At 37.4% G+C, this 24328-nt stretch overlaps 1 protein-coding gene across 4 annotated transcripts in view; it reads left to right on the top strand.

The window, feature by feature from the left end:
* The window catches only part of SLCO6A1 (solute carrier organic anion transporter family member 6A1), a 148739-nt gene that overhangs the window by 38233 nt on the left and 86178 nt on the right, over positions 1-24328 (top strand). For 2 of the 4 annotated variants that reach the window (XM_054489032.1, XM_054489031.1), the window contains exons 5-6: positions 13194-13315; positions 14481-14590. In XM_054489032.1, coding sequence (XP_054345007.1) covers positions 13194-13315; positions 14481-14590 — 232 coding nt within the window. The remainder of the gene's footprint in view (positions 1-13193; positions 13316-14480; positions 14591-24328) is intronic. The other 2 variants (XM_054489034.1, XM_054489033.1) reach the window with 1 other exon arrangement.

Raw genomic sequence — 24328 nt, 5'->3', positions numbered from 1 at the left:
CAGGGGTTGCAATCCTAGTCTCTGATAAAACAGACTTTAAACCAACAAAGATCAAAAGAGACAAAGAAGGCCATTACATAATGGTAAAGGGATTAATTCAACAAGAAGAGCTAACTATCCTAAATATATATGCACCCAATACAGGAGCACCCAGATTCATAAAGCAAGTCCTGAGTGACCTACAAAGAGACTTAGACTCCCACACATTAATAATGGGAGACTTTAACACCCCACTATCAACATTAGACAGATCAACGAGACAGAAAGTCAACAAGGATACCCAGGAATTGAACTCAGCTCTGCACCAAGCGGACCTAATAGACATCTACAGAACTCTCCACCCCAAATCAACAGAATATACATTTTTTTCAGCACCACACCACACCTATTCCAAAATTGACCATATACTTGGAAGTAAAGCTCTCCTCAATAAATGTAAAAGAACAGAAATTGTAACAAACTGTCTCTCAGATCACAGTGCAATCAAGCTAGAACTCAGGATTAAGAATCTCACTCAAAACCGCTCAACTACGTGGAAACTGAACAACCTGCTCCTGAATGATTACTGGGTACATAACGAAATGAAGGCAGAAATAAAGATGTTCTTTGAAACCAATGAGAACCAAGACACAACATACCAGAATCTCTGGGATGCATTCAAAGCAGTGTGTAGAGGGAAATTTTTAGCACTAAATGCCCACAAGAGAAAGCAGGAAAGATCCAAAATTGACACCCTAACATCACAATTAAAAGAACTAGAAAAGCAAGAGCAAACACATTCAAAAGCTAGCAGAAGGCAAGAAATGCCTCTCTAAATTTACTCTTCATCTTTCTAACATCTTCTCCACCCTCCTCTGCTCAGGGAGGCTGACCTGTATTGACAGCCTCAATGTATTCCCCTGTATTTTAGATTTCACTTGGGTTTTGCCACTGAGAGTCATTGGCAGATGAGAAGGCAGGGGAAGCTTAAGATTACGGCATTTATTCTTTCAGTTCTTCCTGAAGGCTTGTACCCAGATTGGTCGTATTTCTTTTCTGAAGGCCATGGCTGTCAGCAGGATACCCTCAACATTTATTAAGCACTATTCCAATGACATTCAGGGCTGTGATAAGAGCTTGCTACTATAGCTAGCCCCAGAATGTTATACTGTGCCTTGTTATTTTCCCTGAAGTCTGCCCACATTAATAAAAATAGTTTCCTTAGCACTGTTCAAATGATCTAGTGTGAGTTAACTATACATTTTCTACCAGGATTCTGAGTGATATTAGAAGTAGTATCAGAAGTAGCAATAGGGTTTCAGAACTATGTTGAATGTTGGTGTACACAGATATTCTTGCTAGGGATAAATTGGACATAGTTATTAAAATTATCACAGGTTGTGTATTGGGATTAACGCTTTAGGAAATTAAGTGGGTGTAGCATTCAATTCAAATGACAAAAGTAATTTTAAAGAATTCTGGGTTGTGTGGGTTCTTTTAACAATGCTAGAGAATATTTCCAGAGAAAAGGAAACATTTAAGGGTGTGAATGTTCAGAAAGGAATGGTCACTACATTATGGCTTCACTAAACAGTGGCCCTAAGATACAGGAAACCCGTCTAGCAGTTAGAATTTCAGGCTGTCCTGTATTAAGGTTGTTCACTTAATATAGGAGAGATGGCCTGAGGTATAAATCTCTAATGATTTATGTTCAGCTTTTTTGGGTAGTTACAGACTTAGAGCAAGACTGGAAAACAGGTAGTAAGGAGGACATGTGATTGAACCTCTCTGAAGGGGTGCATGAAGAAGGTATTTACTTTGGAAGGTTCTCAAGTCAGTTGAACAGTATGACCAATCCTGTTAATGTCAGTGAGCCTCTGTCTCTTTTTTTAAAAACCAACCTAGGTCTTCATTAATGGGCCCATGTGAAAAATGACCATGGAGAAATCATTACAACAACTCATGAAAGAAAAACCATGCCCCAAGAAAGGAGAAAACAAAGCTAGCTCCACCGCCTATAACATCTTGGCTAATCAGAGGTCCTGAGTCTGTCCACATGACACCTTTATTGCAAGCACAAACAACAATCGAGAAAACCAGTGCACTAAACAAAACTACAACCAAGGACCTTCACAGAATCCACTGCATTCCCCTGCTACCTCCACCAGAACAGGTGTTGGATTCCATGGCTGAGAAGCCTTAAGACAAGTCATATTATAGGACTCTCTAGAGATGCTCCCCAGTACCAGCCTGAAGCCTGGTAGTTCCACTGGGTAGCTAGGCCATGAAGAGATATAATAATCTCTACAATCCAGCTTTCAGGAAGCCCCATCCCTAGGGGAAGCAGGAGAGCACCACATCAAGGGAACACCCCATGAGACAAAAAACCCTGCAAAAAATCAATGAATCCAGGAGCTGGTTTTTTGAAAAGATCAACAAAATAGACCACTAGCAAGACTAATAAAGAAGAAAAGAGAGAAGAACCAAATAGACACAATAAAAAATGATAAAGGGGATATCACCACTGATCCCACAGAAATACAAACTACCATCAGAGAATACTATAAACACCTCTATGCAAATAAACTAGAAAATCTAGAAGAAATGGACAAATTCCTGGACACATACACCCTCCCAAGACTAAACCAGGAAGAAGTTGAATCTCTGAATAGACCAATAACAGGCTCTGAAATTGAGGCAATAATTAATAGCCTACCAACCAAAAAAAGTCCAGGACCAGATAGATTCACAATTGAATTCTACCAGAGGTACAAAGAAGAGCTGGTACCATTCCTTCTGAAACTATTCCAATCACTACAAAAAGAGGGAATCCACTCTAACTCATTTTATGAGGCCAGCATCATCCTGATACCAAAGCCTGGCAGAGACACACACACAAAAGAGAATTTTAGGCCAATATCCCTGATGAACATCGATGCGAAAATCCTCAATAAAATACTGGCAAACTGAATCCAGCAGCACTCAAAAAGTTCCACCATGATCAAGTGGGCTTCATCCCTGGGATGCAATGCTGGTTCAACATACGCAAATCAATAAACATAATCCTCACATAAACAGAACCAATGACAAAAGCCACATGATTATCTCAGTAGATGTGGAAAAGGCCTTCGACAAAATTCAACAGTCTTTCATGCTAAAAACTCTCAATAAACTAGGTATTGATGGACTGTATCTCAAAATAATAACTATTTATGACAAACCCACAGCCAATATCATACAGAATGGGCAAAAACTGGAAGCATTCCCTTTGAAAACCAGCACAAGACAAGGATGCCCTCTCTCACCACTCCTATTCAACATAGTATTGGAAGTTCTGGCCAGGGCAATCAGGCAAGAGAAAGAAATAAAGGGTATTTAATTACAAAAAGAGGAATTCAAATTGTCCCTGTTTGCAGATGACATGATTTTATGTTCAGAAAACCCCGTCATCTCAGCCCAAAATCTCCTTAAGCTGATAAGCAACTTCAGCAAAGTCAGGATACAAAATCAATGTGCAAAAATCAAAAGCGTTCCTATACACCAAGAACAGACAAACAGAGAGCAAAATCATGAGTGAACTCCAATTGACAATTACTATAAAGAGAATAAAATAACTAGGAATCCAACTTACAAGGGATGTGAAGGACCTCTTCAAGGAGAACTGCAAACCACTGCTCAACGAAATAAAAAAGAACACAAACAAATGGAAGAATATTCCATGCTCATGGATAGGAAGAATCAATATTGTGAAAATGGCCATACTGCCCAAGGTAATTTATAGTTTCAGTGCCATCCCCATCAAGCTGCCAATGACTTGCTTCACACAATTGGAAAAAACTACTTTAAACTTCATGTGAAACCAAAAAAAAGCCTGCTTAGCCAAGACAATCCTAAGCAAAAAGAACAAAGCTGGAGGCATCACGCTGCCTGACTTCAAACTATACTACAAGGCCACAGTAAGAAAAACAGCATGGTACTGGTACCAAAACAGACATATAGACCAATGGAACAGAACAGAGGCCTCAGAAATAACACCACACATCTACAATCATCTGATCTTTAACAAACCTGATAAAAACAAGCAATGGGGAAAGGATTCCCTATTTAATAAATGGTGCTGGGAAAACTGATTAGCCATATGTAGAAAGCTGAAACTGGATCCTTTCCTTACACCTTATACAAAAATTAACTCAAGATGGATTAAAGACTTAAAGGTAAGACCTAAAACCATAAAAACCCTAGAAGAAAGCGAAGTATCTGCTGTCTTCAAGAGACTCACGTAATACATAAGGACTCACATAAACTTAAAGTAAAAGGGTAGAAGAAGATATTCCATGCAAATGGTAACTAAAAGTGAGCAGGAGTAGCTATTCTTATATCAGACAAAACAGACTTTAAAGCAACAACAGTTAAAAAAGACAAAGAGGGATATTATAAAATGATAAAAAGTCTAGTTCAACAGGAAAGTGTCACAATCCTAAATATATATGTACTTAATGCTGGAGCTCCTAAATTTTTAAAATAATTACTACTCTATGTAAGAAATGAGATAGATGACAACAGAATAATAGTGGGGACTTCAATACTCCACTGACAGCACTAGATAGGTCATCAAGACAAAAAGTCAACAAAGAAACAATGGACTTAAAATATACCCTAGAACAAATGGACTTAACAGATATTTACAGAACATTCTACCCCAAAACTGCAGGATATATTCTTTTCCTCAGCACATGGAACATTCTCCAAGATAGACTGTATGATAGGCCACAAAATATGTCTCGATAAATTTAAGACAATCGAAAGCATATCAAGTATCCTCTCAGACCACAGTGGAATAAAATTGGAAATCTACTCCAAAAGGAAGCCTCAAAACCATGCAAATACATGGAAATTAAACAACCTGCTCCTGAATTATTATGGATCAATAATGAAATCAATATGGAAATTAAACATTTCTTTGAACTGAATGATAATAGTGACCCAAACCTATCAAAACCCCTAGGATACAGCAAAAGCAATGCTAAAAGGAAAGTTTATAGCATTAAATGCCTACATCAAGAAGTCTGAAAGAGCATGATTAGACCATCTAAGGTCACACCTCAAGGAACTAGAGAAACAAGAATGAACCAAACACAAAACCAGCAGAAGAAAAGAAATAACAAAGATCAGAGCAGAACTAAATGAAATTGAAACCAAAAATACAAAAGATAAATGAAACACAAAGCTGGTTCTTTGAAAAGATAAACAAAATATATAGACCATTAGTGAGATTAACCAGGAAAGAAAGAAAGGTGATTCAAATAAGCTCAATTAGAAATGAAATGGGAGATATACAACTGATACCACATAAATACAAAAGAACATTCAAGGCCACTGATATGGTTTGGCTGTGTCCCTACCCAAATCTCACCTTCAATTGTAATAACCCCCACATGATAAGGGCAGGGCCAAGTGGAAACAAATGAATCATGGGGGAAGTTTCCCTCATACTGTACTCGTATGTAGTGAATAAGTCTCATGATATTTGATGGTTTTATAAATGGGAGGTCCCCTGCACAAGATCTCTTGCCTGCCACCAGTTTTGATATTTTTTTTTAAAGAAATTCTCACTCTGTCACCCAGGCTGGAGTGCAGTGGTATAATCACAGCTTACTAAAGCCTCGAATCCTGGACTCAGGTGATCCTCCCACCTCTGGAGTACCTAGGACTACAGGCATGCATCCTCATACCAGGATAGTGTTTTTGTATTTTTGGTAAAGATGAGGTTTACAAAGAAATCAGAACTTCATATACACCATATACAAAAATCACAATATACAAAAATCAACTCAAGATGGATTAAAGACTTAAATGTAAAACCCAAAGCTACAAAAATCCTAGAAGAAAACCTAGGCTGTACCATTCAGGAATAGGCATGGGCAAAGATGATGAAGACACCAAAACAATTGCAACAAAAACAAAAATTGACGATTGAGATCTGATTAAACTAAAGAGCTTCTGCACAGCCAAAGAAACTATCAACAGAGTAAACAGACAACCTACAGAATGGGAGAAAATTTTGACAAACATGCATCTGACCAAGGTCTAATATCCAGCATCTATAAGGAATATAAATTTACAAGAATAAAAACAAACAACTCCATTAAAAAGTGGGCAAAGGACATGAACAGACACTTCTCAAAAGAAGACATACATGTGGCCCACAATCATATGAAAAAAGTCTCAACATCACTAATCATTAGAGAAATGCAAATCAAAACTGCAATGAGGTATTATCTCACATAAGTCACAATGGCTATTAAGAAGTCAAAACATTACAGATGCTGGTGAGGCTGTGGAGAAAAAGGAACTCTTTTACACTCTTGGTGGGAGTATAAATTAGTTCAACCATTGTGGAAGACAGTGCAGTAATTCCTCAAAGACCTAGAGACTGAAATACCATTCAACCTAGCAATCCTATTACTGGGTATATACCCAAAGATAAACATCATCCAATTATAAAGACACATGCATGCATATGATCATTGCAGCATTATTCACAATAGCAAAGACATGGAATTGATCTAAATGCCCATCTATGATAGACTGGGCAAAGAAAATGTGGTAAATATACACCATGGAATACTATGCAGCCATAAAAAGGAATGAGATCATGTCCTTTGGAGGGATATGAATGGAGCCGGAGGCCATCATCCTTAGTAAACTAACGCAGGAATAGAAAACCAAATACCGTATATTTTCTCTTATAAGTGGGAGCTAAATGATGAGAACACATAGATACACAGAAAGGAAAAATAGCTGGGGCCTACTGGAGGGCAGAGGGTGGGGGGAGGAAAACGATCAGAAAAAGCATCTAATTAATACTAGGCTTAATACCTGGTTGATGAAATAATCTGTAAAACAAACCCCTGACACACATTTACTTATTTAACAAACCTCCACATCCTGCACTTGTACCCATGAACTTAAAATAAAAGTTAAAAAGGAAAAAGAGAATCACAATACTAACTAATGTGAATATTCTGAGTTTCTGGTGGGGGAGGAATGGGTTTCTGCTATATAGCAGAGACAGGCACAACTTTGTTTGAAATCCAGGAGATTTACTTGATTCTTAGTATTCACATTGTTCAGTAGTTCTCTTTAATGAATAACTGCCTCAACTCACTAAAGAAAATACCACTAAGGCTCAGATCTTACAGGAATGATAGTTTGGGTCACCTCACCAGGTGAAGTATTCTTTCCAACCAAGGTGCTAACTGAGGGTAAGGTATTCGAATGATAGATGGTAAATGAAGGAAGATGTGATGGTAAACTCAGACCTTGTCACTACTAATGATGCAGGGACAGTAGCAACTAGGTTTTGTGTTAATTTTCTTCTAATTTTTATTCTTCTAGGTTGTATGATAAGCCCTGGTAATGGTAACTGTTTTAGATATAATGCGTTTCTCTCAAGGTACTTGAGACAAAGAATTTGAGATAAATACATGAATGCACACTATTAATCTGAGAAATGATACTAGGAAGCATGATAGGGTAGTGGGGAAATAAGCATGGGAAGTTAAAGAAGACAATAAAGTGTTCATTATATTGAGCAGTTTACTGCTTGGGGCAACTAGGACTCAATCCCAGTGGAGAACTCTGGCAGACAATGTAAGATATGAGTTATCCCATATATATATATATATATATATATATATATGTCCACTAACTCCTGGAAATTGTTGGTCAAGCAATGCTCCTGGGGTTATTATTAAACCCTAGGTATTTCTGACCTGCTCTCTGAGAACTGGGCCAAGCATAAAGTTCCTGCTATTCAAAGTTAATCATTTGTTATATATGGGAGTGATGAATGCCTAGCTGACATAATACAAATGGGACACTAACAACATCTTCTACAACAATGTTTTAGTTTTCAGTTGCAAATATATTTGAATTGTTATAACCCAATAATTGTATAATAGCTAACAGGATTTGGTGTAGTTATCTCAAGAATTTTCTCATCCAAGATTTTTTTTTTTTTCCAGCAAAGAGCACTAACAGATTCTGAGGTACAAAAGTGATGGATTGTGTTGGATATCATCAGTTTGCTGCTATAATTCCACTCCCTACTTTTCTCCACTCTGCTCTGTACCTAAAGAGGTTGACCTATTATAGACAACATCAATGGTCTCCTTTACCATCTAGCTTAGTTTTAGGCTTGGCTTGTGAAGAGCACTGGCAAGAGATCTGAGAGCATGAGGAAACTTAAATCTGGATATTTATTCTTTCCTCTCCTTTCCTGATGAATCTCAATGACTTGGTGGTGTCTCTTTAATAAAGGCTACATTTGTCTTACGACTCTCTGATACAACCACCTGTAGAGTTCACTTAACTTCTGTCTCCTCTTGCCTCTTCAGGCACCTTTTCAGGTGGTAATGGCTCTCTTCTGTTGCAAGACCCAGGATACCATCTCTTCCCATACGGATTTCTTTAAACTTTCCTTATGTCACTTAAATAGTCCCTTTTATTAAATTACTCAAAGAGAATGTATTATTAGGACTCAGTATGTATATTAACCTTCTGTATTTTTTTGAATTTGCTGCTTATTTCCTGTCTTATTTTTATATTGGTTCATTATTTCTTATAGATTTATAAAAATTCTTCACTTATTATGAGTATTAATTGTGTGCTAGACCTATGACAAATAATTTCTCCCAATCTGTCCTTGAACTTTGTATATGGTATATTATACAAACTTCAAAAGTTTTTATATCATCAAATATGTCAATATTTTTCTTTCTATAAACTTTGAATGTTCTTTCTTGCGTAAGAAGTTCTGTTTTTTTATTTCGATAGTTTTTGGGGAACAGGTGTTTTTTTTTGTTACCTGAGTAAGTTCCTTAGTGGTTATTTCTGAGATTTTGGTGCACCCACCACCTGAGAAGTGTACACTGTACGCAATGTGTAGTCTTTTATCCCTCACCCCCCGTCCTACCCTTCCCTGCAAGTCTCCAAAGTCCATTACATTTCTCCTTATGCCTTTACATGCTCATAGTTTAGCTCCCACTAATAAGTGAGAACATGTGCAATTCCATCCAGGTTGCTGCAAATGCCATTATTTTGTTCCTGGTTTTTTTTGTTTTTTTTTTTTTTGAGATGGAGTTTCACTTTGGTCGCCCAGGCTGGAGTGCAATGGTGCGATCTCGACTCACTGCAACCTCCGCCTCCCAGGTTTAAGCAATTCTTCTGCCTCAGCCTCCCCAGTAGCTGGGATTACAGGCATGTGCCATCACGCCCGGCTAATTTTGTATTTTTAGTAGAGATGGGGTTTCTCCACCTTGGTCAGGCTGGTCTTGAACTCCCGAGCTCAGGTGATCCCCCCGCCTCCCAAAGTGCTGGGATTACAGGCATGAGCCACCGTGCCCGGCCTATTTTGTTCCTTTTTATGGCAGAGTAGTATTCCATGGTGTATATATACCACATTTTCTTTATCCACTCATTTGTTGATGGGCATTTAGGCTGGTTCCATATTTTTGCAATTGCAAGTTGTGCTGCTATAAACATGTATGTGCAAGTGTCTTTTTCATATGACTTATTTTGTTCTGGGTAGATACCCAGTAGTGAGATTGTTTGATCAAATGGTAGTTCTACTTTTAGTTCTTTAAGAAATCTCCATATCGTTTTCCATAGTGATCGTACTAGTTTACATTTCCACCAGCAGTATAAAAGTATTCCCTTCTCACCACATCCACATCAACATCTACTAATTTTAATTTTTTAATTATGGCCATTCTTGCAGGAGTAAGGTAGTATCTCATTGTGGTTTTAACTTGCATTTCCTTGATAATTAGTGATATTGAGCATTTTTTCATGTGTTTGTTGGGCATTTGTATATCTTCTTTTGAGAATTGTCTATTGATGTTCTTTGCCCACTTTTTGTTGGGATTGTTTTTTTCTTACTGATTTGTTTGAATTCCTAGTTGATTCTGGATATTAGTCCTGTGTCGTATGCATAGTTTGCAAATATTTTCTCCCACACTGTGGGTTGTCTGTTTTCTCTGCTGATTATTTCTTTTGCTGTGCAGAAGCTTTTCTGTTTAATTAGGTCTCATCTTTATTTTTGCTTTTGGGATTTGCTTTGGGATTCTTGTTTATTAACTCTTTGCCTAAGCCAACATCTAGAAGAGTTTCTATGATGTTATTTTCTAGAAGTTTTATGATGTCAGGTCTTAAATTTAAGTCTTTGATCCATCTTGAGTTGATTTTTGTATAAGGTAAGACAATAAGGTAAGACTTGAGTTGATTTTTGTATATGTGGACAATGAGGATCCAGTTTCATTCTTCTACATGTTGATTGCCAGTTATCCAAGCACCATTTGTTGAATAGGATGTCCTTTCCCCGATTAAAATTTTTGTTTGCTTTGTCAAAGGTCAGTTTGTTGCAAGTATTTGGCTTTATTTATGGGTTCTCTATTCTGTCCCATTGGTCTATGTGCCTATTTTTATACCAGTAGCATGCTGCTTTGCTGACTATAGCCTTGTAGTATATTTTGAAGTCAGGTAGTGTGATGCCGCTAGATTTGTTATTTTTACTTAGCCTTGCTTTGGCTATGCAGGCTCTTTTTTGGTTCCATGTGAATTTTAGGATTGTTTTTTCTAGTTCTGTGAAGAATGAATGATGTTGGTACTTTGATGGAAATTGCATTGAATCAATAGATTGCTTTTGGCAGTATGGTCATTTTCACAATATTGATTCTACCCATCCATGAGCATGGAATATGCTTCCATTCATTTGTGTCACCTATGATTTCTTTCAGCAGTGCTTTGTAGTTTTCCTGGTAGAGGTCTTTCACCTCCTTGGTTAGGTATGTTCCTAAGTATTTTTATTTTATTTTATTTTATTGCAGCTGTTGTAAAAGAGATTGAGTTCTTGATTTGTTTATCAGGTTGGACATTGTTGGTGAATAGCAGTGCTACTGATTTGTTTACATTGATACATTATCCTGAAACTTTACTGAATTCATTCATCAGTTCTTGGAGATTTTTGGATGGGTCTTTATGGTTTTCTAGGTATATGATCATATCATTGGTGAACAGTAACAGTTTGACTTCCTCTTTACTGATTTGGATGCCCTTTATTTCTTTCTCTTGTTTAATTGCTCTGGCTAGGACAAGAAGTTCTTATGCTCTATAAACTTGTTAAAATATTTGACTATATTTTCTCCAGTACTTTTGTAAATGTGTTTATATGTTTATATTTAACATTCAATTTCAGTTTATTTTTGCATATAAGAGGCATGGGTCAAGCTTCTCTTTTTCCTTCAACAGGATATCTAATTGCACTGATGACATTTATGTATCATTATGTGTTTTTTATTGATATTAAATACCGTCTTCATCATAAACTGAAGTTACCTGTATCCATAGATTTCCTTCTTGTCTCATTTAATCTATTCCCTGATAAACGTTTCTATTCCCATGCCAATATTACAATATTTTAGTTACTAAAGCTTTATTGTATAGTTTGCTATTTAGTAGGAGAAGTACCCATTTATTATTGTTTTTCATCCAACATTGGGGCTATGTTTGCAAAATGACTCTCAAATCTAAATTTTATAATCTCAGGTTTTAATCAAAGCATTTTGATTTGAATTACTTGAGTTTATGGACCACATTAGGACGGTTATCTTTTCATACGTATGGTATGTTACACTATTTTCTCTGTTTTTCTTTTATACCCTTCAATAAAGATTTATAATTTCCTTTATTGAACATATTCCATTAAGCCTATTCCTATGCATTTCATACATTTGTTAGTATTGTGAATGGAATCTCTATATTTTATATATAACCATTACATTGTTTTTCCCAATTGATAGTTTTTTTAGTTGATTTCCCTACCTCTTTCGGGTACACAATTATATACACATATGTAATAATCACATGTAATATAATGTATATAGTTAGAATACATAGCTGGGTTCAAAAGTGAAAAAAACTCCTGACTATTATAATCAATGAGGAAACATGCAGCCCTAGTGACAATCTGGAATTGAAACTCCCTGAGTGTAGCATATGCAGATATATATATATATATATATATGACAAGTGGGTAATGACAATCAAGACTGCAACCCTAGGAAAATTGGAATTTCTATTCCTTAATAATGCTAGCAGTGGACAAAGAGCTGTCCCATCAGTGAAGAAGACAGTGTACATTCTCTACATTCCTATGAAATGTAGAAAGACAAGGTCCGTAAGAAGTTGTTCACCAGATCTTTGTTGGCAATAGAAACACCCATGAAAAACCAGCACTTCTAAAACTGTGGTTCCTGTGGATGTGAGCATTTTCCCACAACGATTGTTTGGAGGGGGTCTTAAATGTGTGTGAAGTAGGAGACAGTGGCGTCTATGTATTAATCAACTCCCCCTAATCTCCTCCTTAAATGACAGAATAGCTTCACAACTATGAAAATTCTCCACAAATCCCTGGCTTCAGCATTAATTGAAGACAAAGTATGCTTAAACTGCAAAATAATTATGAGTAAAATGAGAATAATAACAAATCCCAGCATAGAATCCTCGACTTTCCCATATCACCTTCCCCACTGCAAGGCTTTATGGTGAGCAAAGGGAGATGAAGAAAAATTGCAGAGAAGACAGAAGACAGCAAAGGGTCCTAAGGGTGATTTGGAATAATAACTAGAAGGATACATTCACACTAAATCTGAAAGTTCAGAGAAGGGACTAGAAGAAAGGGATTTCAAAATATTTGTAACTGAAAGGATTAAATGCCATAAAAAGCTTCAGTTGTGCAACATAAAGGGCCAAACTTGTCATAAAGGTCTCAGTGCTTGATTTTTAAGAATGATTTTAAAGGAAAGGTAAGATTTAAAAAGGTAGTGTTCCAAATACATAGCTTCTGGTGGAGAAAAAAAAGTTAAATAGGAAGAAACAAGTACCTTTTGCTACCTGAGTGGTGCCAAGAAAAAGAAGCAAAAGCGAAAATATTAGAATCCTGTAAGACAAAACAAGCACATAATTGGGGACTCACAATTACTCCTACTCAACAAAACAAACAATAGTGACAAATTAACAAAAAAGTTCCATTTCTGTCTCACTCTCCAACCCTCCCTCTCTCACTCTCACTTTCTCCACTCTGTTTGATTATGGTTTTGTTGTAATCAAATACCTAAAGTTGCTTTTTTTTTTTTCATGTTTCTCTATTAAAGCACTACAGACAATAATGGTAGTCCAGAATGGCTATGGACTTGGTGGATTAATTTTCTTTTTGCCGCTGTCATTGCATGGTGTACATTAATACCATTGTCATGCTTTCCAAACAATATGCCAGGTGACTATAAAATGTAATTTATTAAATTAGAGGATAGTAGTTTCTTCCACCATGGTTCTTATTCTCATAGAATGACTATATTACATTATTTATACAATTAGTATGCCTCTCGCTGTAGTGGTTTGTCATAGAGATACAGTGTCAAGTGCTAGTGTTATTTAAGCAAATAAAGAAGCATTACAGCCAAATATTATTGATTTATGTACCAGAATTTCTTCTTTTTATTTAGTTTTGAGACAGGGCCTTGCTCTGTCACTCAGGCTGAGTGCAGTGGTATGATCACAGATCACTGCAGCCTCAAACTTCTGGGCTCAAGTCATCCTCCTGCCTCACCTCCAGAGTAGAATTGGACTACAGGTGCATGCCACCATGTTCAGCAAGTTTTTAAAATTTTTCCTTTTTTTTGTAGAGATGGAGTCTTGCTATGTTGTGCAGGCCAGTCTTAAACTCCTGGCCTCAAACTATCCTTCCACCTTAGCTTCACAACGCATTGAGATTACACGTGTAAGCCACCACACCTGGACCAGAATTTCATTAGAATTAGTGCATATTTTTGTTTCTCATTATTTCCTTTTAAAAATGCTTTATATCTAGAGTTCATACAGTGTCGTGAAAACTGAAGCATATTTAAATCTACTTACCTAGCATTTAATGTATTGACTACCTTAGAATTGTTGTGAGATAAAATAATAACTGTTAAAATTTTCTTAGAAACACTGAAAAATGCATGTAAAGTCAAAGAAATCAAATAACTCTCCTGATTATAGTACATTTCATGGGCACAAAATAGTTTTAGTAATATCAAAGATTATTCCCTCATATTTTAGAGCAAATCAACTGTGGCTAAATTTTAAAATAAATTAAAATTTTATTTACTCAGTCATAGGTGCTACATTTCAAGTATTTAACGGCCACGTGTAGCTAGTGGCTACAGTATTGGACTGGGCAGATATGGAAAGTTTTCATTATCACAGAATGTTCTTCAGGACAACATTGTTTTAGAAGACTGTGTCTTTTAATTAATGAGATTGACTTTAGCTTGTTCAAAAATAACTCATTTGCCATTTCAGGATTAATTGAATTTATTAGGGTGTGTATGTATGTTTTATGTATGGGTTTTAGTTATTTGAATATATCATAAGTTTTTTTACTTGTTTATATATAGGTTCAACACGGATAAAAGCTGGGAAACGTAAACAGCTTCATTTGTTTGACAGCAAACTTAAAGATCTGGAACTTGGAACTAGTATCAAGGATTTATGTGCTGCTCTTTGGGTAAAGTAAAATATTTTACTTGAACAAGCCAACTAAGTTGACCTGTGTAATTTTCTAATAGTGAACTTATGAAAATACCCATAAAGGGTTCAACCTAAATCTGGGTGAGACTTTTTTTTTCTTTTTTATTATTATATTTAAAGTTTTAGGGTACATGTGCACAACGTGCAGGTTAGTTACATATGTATACATGTGCCATGTTGGTGTGCTGAACCAAGTAACTCATTATTTAACATTAGGTATATCTCCAAATGCTATCCCTCCCCCCTCCACCCACCCCACAACAGGCCCCGGTGTGTGATGTTCCCCTTCCTGTGTCCATGTGTTCTCATTGTTCAATTCCCACCTATGAGTGAGAACATGCGGTGTTTGGTTTTTCGTTCTTGCAATAGTTTGCTGAGAATGATGGTTTCCAGCTTCATCCATGTCCCTACAAAGGACATGAACTCATCATTTTTTATGGCTGCATAGTATTCCATGGTGTATATGTGCCACATTTTCTTAATCCAGTCTATCATTGTTGCACATTTGGGTTGGTTCCAAGTCTTTGCTATTGTGAATAGTGCCACAGTAAACATACATGTGCATATGTCTTTATAGCAGCATGATTTATAATCCTTTGGGTACATACCCAGTAATGGGATGGCTGGATCAAATGGTATTTCTAGTTCTAGATCTCTGAGGAATTGCCACATTGACTTCCACAATGGTTGAACTAGTTTACAGTCCCACCAGCAGTGTAAAAGTGTTCCTATTTCTCCACATCCTCTCCAGCACCTGTTGTTTCCTGACTTTTTAATGATTGCCATTCTAACTGGTGTGAGATGGTATCTCATTGTGGTTTTGGTTTGCATTTCTCTGATGGCCAGTGATGATGAGCATTTTTTCATGTGTCTTTTGGCTGCATAAATGTTTTCTTTTGAGAAGTGTCTGTTCATATCCTTTGCCCACTTTTTGATGGGGTTGTTTGTTTTTTTCCTGTAATTTGTTGGAGTTCTTTGTAGATTCTGGATATTAGCCCTTTGTCAGATGAGTAGATTGCAAAAATTTTCTCCCATTCTGTAGGTTGCCTGTTCACTCCAATGGTAGTTTCTTTTGCTGTGCAGAAGCTCTTTAGTTTCATTAGATCCCATTTGTCAATTTTGGCTTTTGTTGCCATTGCTTTTGGTGTTTTAGACATGAAGTCCTTGCCCATGCCTATGTTCTGAATGGTATTGCCTAGGTTTTCTTATAGGGTTTTTATGGTTTCAGGTCTAACATTTAAGTCTTTAATCCATCTTGAATTGATTTTGGTATGAGGTGTAAGGAAGGGATCCAGTTTCAGCTTTCTACACGTGGCTAGCCAGTTTTCCCAGCACAGTTTATTAAATAGGGAATCGTTTCCCCGTTGTTTGTTTTTCTCAGGTTTGTCAAAGAACAGATGGTTGTAGATATGCGGCATTATTTCTGAGGGCTCTGGTCTGTTCCATTGGTCTATATCTCTGTTTTGGTACCAGTACCATGCTGTTTTGGTACTGTAGCCTTGTAGTATATTTTGAAGACAGGTAGCGTGGTGCCTCCAGCTTTGTTCTTTTGGCTTAGGATTGACTTGGCAATGTGGGCTCTTTTTTGGTTCCATATGAACTTTAAAGTAGTTTTTTCCAATTCTGTGAAGAAAGTCATTGGTAGCTTGATGGGGATGGCATTGAATCTATAGATTACCTTGGGCAGTATGGTCATTTTCACGATATTGATTCTTTCTACCCATGAGCATGGAATGTTCTTCCATTTGTTTGTATCCTCTTTTATTTCATCGAGCAGTGGTTTGTAGTTCTCCTTGAAGAGGTTCTTCACATCCCTTGTAAGTTGGATTCCTAGATATTTTATTATCTTTGAAGCAATTGTGAATGGGAGTTCATTCATGATTTGGCTGTTTGTCTGTTACTGGTGTATAAGAATGCTTGTGATTTTTGCACATTGATTTTGTATCCTGAGACTTTGCTGAAGTTGCTCATCAGCTTAAGGAGATTTTGGGCTGAGACGATGGGGTTTTCTAGATATACAATCATGTCATCTGCAAACAGGGACAATTTGACTTCCTCTTTTCCTAATTGAATACCTTTTATTTCCTTCTCCTGCCTGATTGCCCTGGCCAGAACTTCCAACACTGTGCTGAATAGGAGTGGTGAGAGAGGGCATCCCTGTCTTGTGCCAGTTTTCAAAGGGAATGCTTCCAGTTTTTGCCCATTCAATATGATATTGGCTGTGGTTTTGTCATAGATAGCTCTTATTATTTTGAGGCACATCCCATCAATACCTAATTTATTGAAAGTTTTTAGCATGAAGAGTTGTTGAATTTTGTCAAAGGCCTTTTCTGCATATGTTGAGATAATCATATGGTTTTTGTCGTTTGTTCTGTTTATATACTGGATTATGTTTATTGATTTGCATATGTTGAACCAGCCTTGCATCCCAGGGATGAAGCCCACTTGATCATGGTGGATAAGCTTTTTGATGTGCTAATGGATTCAGTTTACCAGTATTTTATTGAGGATTTTTGTATCAAGACTTTTGAAGTCTTTTAACTAACTTGTTCACTTTACAGATAATAAAAAATAGGGCTGGCTTTGCCAATAACTTGACTAGTGTCAGAGATTGGCACCAGGTATTTTCCTTCTATTTCTTTTAGTTTTATATTATTTTGTGTTAATTTTTTCTCTGCAGAAGTAAATAAGGCATTTAATGGGATGACATGCATGTATCAACATTATCTTTTTTATTATGTTTAAATAACTCAGAAGAGAACTCTAGAAGTTGAAAAATAGTCCCACAAACATCATGTTTTGTGGAAAATATCTCAATATTAAATGAAGAAAATCTTTGTTTTTCTAAGTGAAACAAGGTCTACAATGTAGACATTGTGGAGTTAAAAAACACCAACTTTTAAATAATGATTTGACTTTCCATTTGTTTTCTCTTCTGCTATTCATAACTTCATCCTTCCTGTTGTTTGCAAAATTGTATTTCTCATACACAGATTGTATCACACCATTTCTCAGATTATTTGATAGATGAATTTCATACCCTTTAATAGAACTTTGAAGATCTTTCACTGTAGCATCAACTGAATTTTCCTATCCCATTTTCTTAGAATTTTATCCCTCTCTCCTCCACATTCCAGCCACTTGGTCTTTCCTGGACACATTAGGTAATTTTATAGTCCTGTATTTTGGTAGGTGCTAATCTATCTATTTAAAATGTCATTCTCTCTCTTCTCTATTATAAAAAAACTTTTTGTCAAATCTCACCTTATATTCCCAGGCAAAATGAGTTTCTCCCTCCTTAATGTTTTCATAGATCTTTGTTATAACATAATGCTATATATATATATATATATATATATATATATATATATATATATTCTTTTGTTATACTGGTTTAATCCTAAAACAAATGTATATGTTATATAAAATCAGATATATGTTTACTTGTTTCTGTTCTGTGTTTATCTTTTAATCAAATCATAAACCATTCCTCCTAATTGGTTACATTTAATTCAGATTTGTATTTAGTTTTAATTTTTATCAAAATATTACATGTACATATATTTTAACAATACAGAAGCCAATTAGTTATAATCTCTTTCATATTGTTAAAAATTAAGACACAATTATTAAAAACACTTCAAAAAATTTAAACATGAGTGTTTTAAGGTTTTTTATTTTGTTTTAAGTTTACTACCAGAAAAGAAAAAAAAAAGCAAGCCAATTCCAATTCTTCTTACTTGGAAATGGAGGATTTTATTATTATTGTTAGACAGGATGTAAAACAATATAATGCCTGGTAACAGTCTCAGACTTCTGACTAACGTCTAACTGAGTAGATAACTGTACAATATCTGATTTCTTTTTAAAGTTTATCGGAAGGTGGCACTTTTAGAATTGCAGAGTGAGAAACGTGGAAAATCCTGACCTCCAAAATGTGGTGGTAAAACTGGCAGAATTGTCAACAACTATTTTGAAACTCTGGAAATTAAGCAAAGGCATACAATAAATTGAAAGCATTTATTCAAGAGTTATTGAACATTGGTTAGAAGAGTAGGGTCTGTGGCATTTAAATTTGGGACTGCATCCATTGTCTTTTCTTTCCTCCCTACCCTCCATGTCTTGGTAACAGTGAAGGCTAACAGTCTTCCTGCCACTTGAGGTGGTTGATCTAGTTTTGAGCTCCATGGAAAAGTCCTGGGACATTGTAGTCAGCAATTACAATATTGGTGGCCAATCTTTGGAAAAGGCCAGCATCGTAGCTACCAGAGGCAGCAATACTTGTTAGGGGAAACAGTAAACCAGCCAAAAATGTAAAAGGTATATCTGGCCAATGATACTGGGCTTTGAAAGCCTTAATATATTCATGGGGATCTGAAAGGGTTCACACACTCAGGAGAGGTCAGAGATGGCCCCAGTTATCTACTGGTTCCTGGCTGAGCACAAGTCCTTACATAAACAGAAAGTGAAAGTCAAAGCAGGTTGTAAACTGCCTGAAACTTGAATATGTGATCCAATTCATGTACAGATCCCCTCAGCAAAAAGTGGAAGCCCTACTGACTCAAGATATTTAAGTAAAACTCCTGCCCAATTATTGGGTGGCCATCAAGTTATGCTGACCCAGGGTGACTCCTGGGAAGCCAGGCTTAAAAATGAGGAAAATAATTAAAAATAGAACATAGGCTTCAGTGGCTGCATACTCCTAGGAAGATAAAATTTATTTAATTAGCCCTGAAAAGTAATAAACAAAAGACAGAAAACAGCAATAACGCAACTCCTGATGGTGGGGAAGTCAGAATCCAGAAAAGCTACAACGTATTATTTAAAGTATCCAATTTTCAACAAAACCTCATGAAAAATGCAAAGAAAGAAGAAATTGTGGCCCATATAAAGAAAACGTCAGTACAAAGTGTCTCTGAGGTGGCTCAGGTGTTGGATGTAGTAAACAAAGACTTCATGTAAACTATTATAAGAATGTTCAAAAGAATTTTTTAAATGTTTGCTTTTTCCTTTCTTTTCTTTTTTTTTTTTGGAGGGGGCAGGGTCTCACTCTGTCACCCAGGCTGAAACGCAGCAGCATGATCATGGCTCACTGCAGCCTCAGTCTCCCTCAGCCCCCCTGAGTAGCTGGGACTGTAGGTGCACATCACCATACCCAGCTAATTTTTAAATTTTATGTAGAGAAATCTCACTGTTGAGATTTCTCTACCTGTTGCCCAGGCTGGTCTTGAACTGGGCTTATGTGAGATATCTGTGATTTTAGATTAGGGGAAGAATTGCACAAAAAATTAGGGAGACTACATAACCAAAGTTTCCTTTTATCTTGATAAAAGAGTGGAAAATTGACTGGAAAATAATAAAACTAAAAAAGAGTGTTTGGAGGAACTTAACTTGCTAAAGGCCAATTGTCTTTCTCTATTAATTCTATAGTTCTATCCCTCATGGTTCATGCCATTTGGTTTGGATCATTTTCTTGAAATCCAATGGCTGTTTACAAACTCTTGACACAAGGACAACTAGGAAATCATTCCAACAAAGAAATCATATGTCATCATCAGTAGAAGACTTATTGACTAGGAGCTGGTTTAAATATACTTCTCCTGAGTGTCTAGGCATAGATTTTAAAAAATAGTCTTTTCTTGTAATGAATTTTTATTAAAGTGAGACAGAAAACTAGCTATTTTTCGAATGGATTATCTACTCTTACCATGTTTCTTGCAGGTCATTATATTTTTTAAAACATTTTTCCAAAAAGGAAAGGAAAGAGTTTATGAAAATGTCAGTAATTTTAATAGTTTTAAAGTAGACAAGATAGATGCAAGTAAAATAAAATAGAAAAGCTAAAACAAATACAAAATATTTAACATTTTTATGCAGTTATAATATCCACGAGGTTAAAAGTTATAAATGTAAAAGTAGTTGGAATTAGACTTTAAGAACAGAAAGTAGAACAGAGGGTAAGAACAAAAGCTACCTCTCTATAGCTGTAAGAATAAAATGGATTAGAAACATTTAAAAAAGAATAAAAACATAAAGTTTGGAGGTTAGGAAAGATCACAGAAAAGCAAAAAGCAAAAAAAAAATCCTGGATGGAATTTGGTAAGGAATAATATTTTATAGAGGAAAAGCTCCCTCTAAATGTGTGGAACAGAGAGCTCAACCCTCTTATCCTTTTTCTTCATCTCACATGTAAGTTTCCTGCCTTATTGGAGGGACTATATATTTGCATAATAGGACTCAGATGAATAAGGAAGTGTCAATGAATATTATGATATTAAAAATCTTGTGAACTGTAAAAGACAAAATGAATGTGAGCTATTATTGCTATGTGACTGTTAATTGTTGACAAAATAAATCAAAGGAAGCTGCTGTCCAAATTATTTAGTCATCTTCCTATTTGTAGTTAAAACAATGAATTTCCTTTGAAAGCAAGTAAATTGCTATCATAGAGAGAAGAATCAATATAAATCCTATTTAAATAACATAATTTTCAAAACTATATTAGAGAGTGCCAAGATGTCTGACTAGAAGCAGCTAGTGTGTGCTGTTCTCATGGAGAGGAGAGTGGCAAGTAAACACTAGCTTATCAACTGGCCTGTCCAGGAGGACACATTGGGATTCATCAAGGAAGCAACATGACCCATGGAGAAGAGGGAAGACTGAGACAGGACAGTTGCCCACCTGGGATTGGTATAGAGTCATGGTAGGCTCTCCACGGAGGGGAAACAGCAAGTGAGTGAGAGCTCCCAGGGTCCCACACTTCTGCCACAGATCTTTGCAACCCTGGGCACAGGAGATTCCCCCAACCCGCTCCATCCAGGGCCTCCAGAATGACATGAAGAGCTGCATGGAGCCTGTGCAGAGCTGCTGTTCAGGTACATGCCAAATCCCAGGGCAATGGACTCCTGAACACCCCTATGCTAGCAGCTGTGTTTCTGCCAATAAAGGAGGCCAGGTTCTCTCACATGCACCCAGGATAGGGGCCATATCCACAGTGCTGATAAGCAAGATGGACTGAGGGCCTAGCCTCCACTACACCTTGCCAGACAAAGTCCACTGGCGTGGGATGCTAGCACAGCCAACCCACCCCTGCCTGAGCTCTCAGGCTGGTAGCAGCTCTGTATATCCCTGGGATGGGGCTCCCAGAGGTAACAGACAGGCCTGGTATTTATGCCACTCTACTGCCCTCAGGCTCGATAGGGAGCAATGAGCTTAAGGACTATTGCAGGCCTCCTGCACAGTGCAGCTTCCTTATACAAAAGCAACCAGATTGTTTTCCACATGGAATCCTGCCCCTGTGACTCCTCACTGGGCAGGGCCTCTCCACCTGGGCACCCAGCACAGTCACCCTGCCCCAACATGAACCCTTCAGTTGATGATGGCTCTGCATTTCTCTGGGGAGGAAATTCCAGAGACAACTCACAGCCCCTCTGCCCATGCTGCTGCAGTGGTACCACGGTTACTATCCTTAGGCTGGGAAAGAGATAAAGGGTATGAGTGCTTTACTCACACCTCCGGCATGCCATGGCTGCCCTGTGGAGAAAAGACCAGTCTTCCTTGCCTGTGAGCCCCCTGCTCACTACTAGGCAGGGCACCTCGGCTTGGGCCTGCAACACAGGTGCTTCACCCTGGCTAATCATACCAATTGGTGTGCTTCTCTGGAGTGGAGCCCCAAGAGATTAATGAAAGGCCCTCTGCCATTGCCACTGCCAAGATCCTTGCCCCTGGTGCCTCCAAGCCAGGGAGGGAAGAAAAAGCATCAGCTTGCCCCAGGGCTATGATGCGCAGCCCGGAAATGCCAAGCTGAGATCTGCAGCCAGTGCTAGTTGGAAAGGAGCCCACACTCTCAGAGCACTGAGAGAGCATGGCTGCAAATACAAGGAAATACAGAGGTGCTGCATGGCTGAGCAAGAGCCCACCTACTGTCCATGATGCTTACGTGCCATCTACTGGATTGTAGCCTAAACTTCAACACTGAAAATACTTGGCTAATATATCCCGCTATGAAACCAAGCACAGGAATTCTGTCACAAATAAAGATGCTGCACAAAGACTTGGCCCTCTGAAAACATCCAGAAATGAAGTCAACTGACTCTAGTCAAATTACACCATGGTTAAAGGAACATAGCCCACACACATGAGTAAGAACCAGCACAAAAAGCCTGGCAACTCTAAAAGCCAGAATGTCTTTTTACTTCCAAACAACCTCACTAGCTCCCCAGCAATGCTTATTCACCAGGATGAAATGGCTGAAATGACAGAATTCAGAATCTGCATGGAAATGAAGATTTTAGATATTCAGAAGAATGCTGAAACCCATCCCAAGGAATATAAGGAATCCAGTAAAATGATGAAAGTGATGAAAGATTAAGTAGCCATTTTAAGAAAGAACCAAATCTAGATGATACAGCTGAAAAACGCACTACAAGAATTTCATAACATAATTGGGAGTATTATCGGTTGAGGAAAGAATCTCGGAGCTTGAAGACCAGTGGTTTGAATTAACTCAGACAAAAATAAAGAAGAATTTTGCAAAATGGACAAAACCTAAAAGAAATATGAGATTATGTTAATAGACCAAATCTATGACTCACTGGCATCCCTGAAAGACAGGGAGAAAGAGCAAGCAACTTGGAAAACATTTTTGAGGATATTGTCCACAAAAATTTCCCCAATCTCACTAGAGAGGTCAATACAAAAATCAGGAAATTCAGGCGAGGCGCAGTGGCTCACGCCTGTAATCCCAGGACTTTGGGGGGCCGAGGCAGGCGGATCACGAGGTCAGGAGATCAAGACCATCCTGGCTAACACGGTGAAACCCCATCTCTACTAAAAATACAAAAAATTAGCTGGGCGTGGTGGCGGGTGCCTGTAGTCTCAGCTACTTGGGAGGCTTAGGCAGGAGAATGGCATGAACCCGGGAGACAGAGCTTGCAGTGAGCTGAGATCGTGCCACTGCACTCCAGCCTGGGCAATAGAGCGAGACTCCGTCTCAAAAAAAAAAAAAATCAGGAAATTCAAAGTACCCTTGTGAGATATTATACAAGATGACTATCTCAAAGAGACATAGTTATCAGATCCTCCAAGGTCACTGCAAAGTAAAAAACACTAAAGGCAGCTAGAGTGAAGGGAAAGGTCACCTACTGCTACAGTAGACCTGTCAGCAGAAACTCTACAACCAGAAGAGATTGGGGGTCTATATTCAGGAATTTTAAAGAAAAGAAATTAGAACCAAGAATTTCATATCCAACCAAACTAAGCTTCATAATCCAAAGAGAAATAAAATACTTTTTAGACAAGCAAATACTAAGAGAATTTATTACCACCAAGCCTGCCTTATAAGAAGTTCCTAAGGCGATGCTAATCATGGAAATGAAACACCATTACTGACCACCACAAAAACACACTCAAGTACTATTGACACTATAAAGCAAATACACAATCAAGTCTACATAACAACCAGCTAACCACACAATGATAGGATCAAATCCATACATATGAATATTAACCTTGAACAGAAATGGGTTATAGCTCCCACTTAAAAGGCACAGACTGTCAAGTCGGATAATAAAGCAAGACCTAACTGTATGCTATCTTCAAGAGACCCATCTCACATGCAAGGACACCCATAGGCTCAAAGTAAAAGGATGGAGAAATATCTATCAAGCAAGTGGAAAGCAATAAAAAGCAGGGATTGCTATTCTTATTTCAGGCA

Source organism: Pongo pygmaeus, chromosome 4, assembly GCF_028885625.2.
Source record: "Pongo pygmaeus isolate AG05252 chromosome 4, NHGRI_mPonPyg2-v2.0_pri, whole genome shotgun sequence".
NCBI lineage: Eukaryota > Metazoa > Chordata > Mammalia > Primates > Hominidae > Pongo > Pongo pygmaeus.
The sequence above is the reverse complement of the archived record's forward strand: the minus strand, read 5'-3'. Positions and strand labels throughout refer to the sequence as shown.